Consider the following 6,054-nt stretch of genomic DNA (forward strand, 5'->3'; position numbering starts at 1 on the left):
ATGGTGAGAGGTTAGCATGTCTTGGGGGTATGATATAAAATGCTAACCTCCCTATTATTGGTAATGGTGAGAGGTTAGCATGTCTTGGGGGTATGATATAAAATGCTAACCTCCCTATTAATGGTAATGGTGAGAGGTTAGCATGTCTTGGGGGTATGATCCTCTGTAACTTTCTCACTCAACATTATTTACCATTCATTAAATTAAAGGTGACATTCTGTACAGTCACCACATATGAAACATTTGATCTCCAATCCAAAACGCTGGCGTATAGAGCCAAATGAAAAGTTGTAGCTTCACTGTCCAAATAAATACGTATGGGAGTGTACGTGAGATAAGAAAAGACAGTATGTCACGTCACACCGCCTTTAATAGTGACAGGTCACAATGGTACAGTAAGGGTGTGGCGTCATTGTAAACATCGTTGATATTAAGCATCTCAATCATTTCACGTGAAAGGGAAGGAGTTCCCATAGCTTGTTTGGTGACCCGTTACTCTACTCACAGAACCAAGGTCACAACCATAGCCCAGCATTTTCATGTCTGTATTTATTCAAATGGATACAACTGGAGAGTAACTTCAAAAGATACTCATAGCATTTCTGAATCTTTGTGACATTCCTCCTCCAGACCTGATTGGGTGTTAGAAGGCTCCATTACAGCTGCTTCCCTTTGTCACGTTTCCTGTTAGGACCGGCCTGAATCCCAGACGATAAATCTTCCTGAGTTAAAGAGTTACAACGGTCAACAGAATCATCTTAAATGGGATTTTCTTACATTTGCTTGTCTTTATTAATATTGCAGGTCTTCCGGTGTGACCATGCTGAATAAGAGGTTAGACACCACAGTGTATTTCACAACAGGAGGATTTCAAACCAAACCAAATAGAAGGGAAGTTGTACCCTCTAAATAATCACACTCTCTATCCACCACATTTACATGTGTACTACATTTAGTGTGTATACTTTATACGCTTTATACATTAGGTGAAGTAGTCAAATCAAGGGCAGGTATTTATGACATAAGCTACTGAAAGAATGTTCATGCTAGTGTTGAAGAGCAGCATGATTGAAGTTGGGCTGAATGCTGCACCTGTTGAGGCAGGTCTGAGGGTGTTGGGGCTGGGTCTTGTTCTGCCCATGTTGAGGCTGGGCCTGGTTCTCCCCATGTTGAGGCTGGGCTGGGTGTGTTGATGTTGGGCCCAGTGCTGCCCCTGTTGTGGCTGGGCTCGGGGTTGTTGATGTTGGGCCAAATGCTACCCCTTTCGAGGCAGGTATGTGAGGGTTGAGGCTGGGCTGGGGGTTTTGAGACTGGGCCTGGTACTACCCCTGTTGAGGCTGGGCTGGGGGTTTGAGACTGGGCCTGGTACTACCCCTGTTGAGGCTGGGCTGGGGGTTTGAGGCTGGGCCTGGTACTACCCCTGTTGAGACAGGTCTGAGTGTTTGGAGGCTGGTCCAGGTGCTGCCCCTGTTTAGGCTGGGGCTGATGCTGGTGGCCCTGTTAGGCCCTGTGTGCTGGGGCCTCCCGCTCTATTGCCCTGTAGGGTGAAAGGAACCGTACACATAAATAGCAACACAAGAATATAGATGGTGAGAGTAAGCAGTACCTGAACATATAGAAGAGCATGTAGGCACTCCGGGCTCTGGTCCTCAGCACAGTGGCTTCATTGGACATTGACACCTGGCTGTCGTTACAGCAGAACCAGTTCCCACTGGCATGCAATATGTCACTAATGTAGTGCCCTGTGGAACAAGGAAGACAGACTAGAGGTCAAGGGTCAGGCTATTGTGGGTAATAGAGTGTTTTTAACAGTTAAACAGGTCATTTGGGAGGTATTTTATCTGTTACATGTGTCAAGTTTTGAAATCAGAGATAAACAAATACATGTCGCATATAATTAGGCATGCCTCTCCATTCTTTTCAATTAAATTGAGCAAACTCCAAACATATTGCAGTGCTTGTTGGGATGACACTTCACTCTGAAGCCTGCAGCCTTGCTAGCTTGGTCGAAGTGGCTGTTGGAGGGTCTAATTATCCCCTACCCCAGGGTTCCCCAAATTCCCCTGTTTGGCCAAGTGATTTTAATTTTGAAACAGTATATTTGCAGTCTACAAATGATTTGTAATTTTGTTCCACACCCCTTCCCATCTGGCTAAGAAAAAAACTGGACCCGAGGCTGAATGTAGTTGATGATCCCTGGCCTTCACCCTCGATAATTTTCACTCCCTCAACTTTGGGATACTTGTGTATACGGCAGAGGCACACGTGAACATGCAAGTTGAGATCCAAGGAGAAGGGAGTGATTTGGAATTCAGCTGATGTCATATGTATTGTGCATCTGCATGTGTGTGTTTGATGGTATTTAATTACCGGAGTTTGCGGAGCCTCCCAAATGAGAGACTACACCAGTCAGCTGGTAGTAACCATTCACTGACTGTACTGGCTTCTGCTTCTGTAAGAAAACACATGTGATCATAGGATTCTCATTTCCTCTACAGTCCACCACACTGTCTACAGTCTACTACAGTACTAGTCTACTACAGGTCTACTACATCGTGTACTCCTCATAACTATCTCAGTTTTCTGTCATAAATTATTTTTCACTGGTTTCACTCTCTCTCTCTCTCTCTCTCTCTCACCACTGAGGCAGTCAGCAACACTTTCCCTGGTTCCTGCTCATTTGAATCTGAGGGGTCAAATATACATATCAAGAGCTGTGAAAATGTGGTCACTTGTCTGAATTGCTCTGGTCTAAAACAGCTCCCATACATCACTAAAGATATCTGAGAAACATTTTAAATTGCAGCTTCCAGCTTCTCTGTCAGCAGGACCGTTTTGGGAGTGGATGGTTTGCGTGGTGTTGGAGCAAGAATAGTGTTATGGTGCCATGAGCCTACCTGAACAGCAGAGGGCGCTGTCTTTGGCCTCTCCAGGTGGGCTGGAGACTTGGCTGGCGAGGGTCTGGGGGATGGACCCCTGGATGCTGGGGGCCTGGTTGGTGAGGGCCTGTGGGCTGGCACTGTGCAGGTGTGGCACCATGTCCCCACAGAGGGTGGAGAGCCTCAGCTCCGAAGGAAACAAAATAGGAGCCTCCAGCTTCTCCAACCCCCAGGTCCTCCAAACCTCTTCAGATGCAGAACCAGCACACTGCCCAGAAACAGAGAGGAAGAGAGATGAACAGACAGACAATGAAACCAGTCAACAAAGTAACAGATGAGTGAAATTTGTTTGGTGGTGCTCACCTCTAAGTCCTACAACCTGCTCAGGAAGGTAACTACTCCTAAAGACTCAGGACATTAAACACTGCTAGTACTATGAGAGGTTATAAAGGGACAACTCACAGAGGCAGTGTGTGGAACTGCTCCACCTTTGAGGCGTGGAGGCCTTTACAGCCCTCACATGTGAATTCAACCTTTTCACTCTGGTTAGAAACAAAAGCATTACATAATGAATGATACCACTACAATAATAAGATAGCGTATTCTGAGGCAGTGGGCAGCTTGCCCTGGGTGTTAGTCTCTACATGCAGGGCTGAGCCCTAAGTGCTGACTTTGAAAGTGAGTGCTAGGCTGCTCAGCAAGGTGCGCTCAGGGCTGAAGTCCAATGAGAGGTGGTTGTAGTCCTCTCTGGTAGACGACTCGCGCCCACAGCTTCAGAAGCAGGACAAAGAGAAGAAAAATGCATCAAGTCTGTTTCTGTTTCCAGGTCTCTACAATGTTTCTGTTATGCCATGTGTTTTTTTGTAATATTATATATATATATACTGTATATATATATATATATATAGAAAGATCATGTTCTCAGTAGATACATTACAACCAATGGGAGCTCTTACCTGGTACATGTGCGCACCGACACAAGTTGGAACTCCAGCTGGGAAACAGGGCAGGTATAGTTCATCCCGAGTGTCTTCAGAATCATGCCCTCCTCCTTCAGCTGGCACAGCATATTGACAAGTAACTCATGTGCATCCTATGATGAGGAAGAGAAAGAAACACACCAAGATAAAAGCAAATTAAAAAAAGAAAATGAACCCTTGCAAGAAGAGCACTCGTACACAAGAGAGTAGTGCCTCAGTTACCTGTTGTGTGTCCCCCAGATACTTCAAATCGTATCCCGACAAGGAGTACTTGACCTTCCACAAGAGGTCTGCTTTTGAGGCCTGGTTTGCCACACTGTCAGGTAGACCCGAACGGTGCACATCAAACAGACACCTGTAGGGGAGACAGAGAGTAAGTTAGCAGCTGACTGGATGGTGTCAACCTACTGGTTTAAGCCTGAAGAGGCAGATGAGTAAATACAAATATGTTTTATCTAGTGGCACCTCATCATTAGAAATTTTTCATTCGATTTGATGCAATTTCACCTTTGAGGACGGACAATGAAGCCAAACAACAAAAATGTGTTGTTTATTCTCCTAAGACATTTGGTTTGGATACTGCTCTCAATTCCAGAGCATTTTAAAAAAGAACCAAATTTCCCACGGTAAGGTGGAATGTTCAGTCAATGAGCATTATGGGTCATGTAGTCATTCTACACTTTCCAAATTGGCCTACAAAATGCCTACATCATAATCAGTGTGTCATTGTTGTTCCTCTTGGTTATGAAGATCCAAAAACAAAAAGAAACTGGAAAATAAACCATAAATACAATACACAGCAAAATATGAAGTGGTTAAGGTTAGGAAAAGGGTTAGGATTAGTGAAAGTGCTATCTTAACCTGCTACGACAATCACTTTCTGTAGAAGTGGCGTGAAAAGGATGTCCCTACTTTAATTTATGACCACAATTAATGGGTGTGTGGGGTGAGTGTCTGCTTTTGAGCCTTCCCTTACCTGAGCAGGTTGGAGAAGGGGGAGGAGCTCCAGAGTTGTTCCTGGTGCAGGATTTCCTTTGAGAAGGACGGCAGGACCAGGAGGCACTGCAGGGTGGCGTTAAGGAAGCAAGTGTTGCCAATGTTAGGCAACCTGTGAAGAAGAAGCAGCCATAAGTACACACATAGAGATTAATCATAACCTTCATATCTCTATAAAGTGATGATAATGGCAGGGGATAAGGGATACGTTATATTTAACACAAAGAAGTGGATGTCCTTTAGACCAAGATTGACATAATTCATGGGTTTATAAATATCTAATAAAACGGACATGCTCGATAGTAAGCCTTATCCCCATAGTATATCAGACACTGATCTCTAAACAATAAAGAACTTATATTCAATGCATTTGCAGTGTGTTGTGGTTTACCCAAGAAGTTCCATGTTGACCAGTGCCACCTGTTCTCCTCTGGCCCCCTGGGTCTCTTCTGACCCCTCTGCTGGCTGGGAAGAGTCAGCTGGTCCTGGGAAGAGTCATGCTTCTGGTGGCTGAGACTGGTCTCTGGGGCCTTGGACTAGAGTGGTCCTGAAGAGACAGAGGTCTGGAGGAAGGAGAGAAACAGGTCTTACGCCTCCAACACAGAGATATTATCACTCTACACAGTCTCTCTTTTAAATACTGTACTGTACTATAAACACAGCTGAGTACTGCTGTCTTAATCAATGCAGTGTACCAAGTAGACCAGGCCAATAGGTTAGTACTCTCTTTATCCACTAGATGTAGACAGAAGAGGCTAAAACTACAGTTTCAGGAAAATAACTTTCTGGGACTGTGTTTATCAAGTGTCTCAGAGTAGGAGTCTGATCTAGGACCAGTTTTGCATTTTAGATCATAGATCAATGAATCAGATTATTATGGACAGAGAGGACCTGATCCTAGATTAGCACTCATACTGTTGATTAACACTGGCCCTGGTCTGGTAGCACTAAACCCAACTCTCCAAAGAGACTCTAGGATGGCACTGTACTTTATGTTTGGATTACCTGACTGTTGTGCCCTCCTGACTGGTGTCTCCATGACGGTCCAGAGGGTTGGTAGGAGAGGGAGAACTAGGGTGGGACACCACTGGAGAGGATTTCACTGGGGAAGGGTTTTGGCAGGTGACCGGGGTACAGAGGGTTGTTTAGCAGGAGAGCAAGGCTGAGAGGAACATTTAACAGGAGAGGGAGGTGGATGG

The 6,054-nt window shown here is 45.0% G+C and overlaps 2 protein-coding genes across 4 annotated transcripts; both read right to left on the reverse strand.

Annotated features, from left to right (window-relative positions):
* Nucleotides 1-370: 370 nt before the first annotated feature.
* LOC121843926 (ubiquitin carboxyl-terminal hydrolase 8-like) lies at nucleotides 371-3,104 on the reverse strand. Of its 3 annotated transcripts, XR_006081802.1 has the most exons (4): nucleotides 2,898-3,104; nucleotides 2,371-2,452; nucleotides 1,093-1,742; nucleotides 371-722 (listed from the first exon to the last, which is right to left on the reverse strand). XR_006081802.1 is itself a non-coding variant. In XM_042313810.1 (3 exons), the coding sequence occupies exons 1-3, from the start codon at nucleotides 3,037-3,039 to the stop codon at nucleotides 1,730-1,732; spliced, it is 237 nt and encodes a 78-aa protein (XP_042169744.1). In that variant the 5' UTR covers nucleotides 3,040-3,104; the 3' UTR covers nucleotides 774-1,729. The 3 variants fall into 3 exon arrangements, 2 of the variants coding, with proteins under 2 accessions (XP_042169744.1, XP_042169743.1); XM_042313810.1 differs by lacking the exon at nucleotides 371-722 and having other exon boundaries at nucleotides 774-1,742; XM_042313809.1 differs by lacking the exons at nucleotides 371-722; nucleotides 2,898-3,104 and having other exon boundaries at nucleotides 774-1,537; nucleotides 1,607-1,742; nucleotides 2,371-2,818.
* A 7-nt stretch (nucleotides 3,105-3,111) lies between these two features.
* LOC121843925 (ubiquitin carboxyl-terminal hydrolase 37-like) lies at nucleotides 3,112-5,305 on the reverse strand. The gene is made up of 6 exons (XM_042313808.1): nucleotides 5,247-5,305; nucleotides 4,836-4,967; nucleotides 4,082-4,214; nucleotides 3,836-3,972; nucleotides 3,551-3,650; nucleotides 3,112-3,421 (listed from the first exon to the last, which is right to left on the reverse strand). The coding sequence occupies exons 1-6, from the start codon at nucleotides 5,258-5,260 to the stop codon at nucleotides 3,338-3,340; spliced, it is 600 nt and encodes a 199-aa protein (XP_042169742.1). The 5' UTR covers nucleotides 5,261-5,305; the 3' UTR covers nucleotides 3,112-3,337.
* Between the last annotated feature and the right edge of the window lie 749 nt (nucleotides 5,306-6,054).

The sequence above is a fragment of the Oncorhynchus tshawytscha genome, unplaced genomic scaffold, assembly GCF_018296145.1.
Source record: "Oncorhynchus tshawytscha isolate Ot180627B unplaced genomic scaffold, Otsh_v2.0 Un_contig_11403_pilon_pilon, whole genome shotgun sequence".
Classification (NCBI taxonomy): Eukaryota; Metazoa; Chordata; class Actinopteri; order Salmoniformes; family Salmonidae; genus Oncorhynchus; species Oncorhynchus tshawytscha.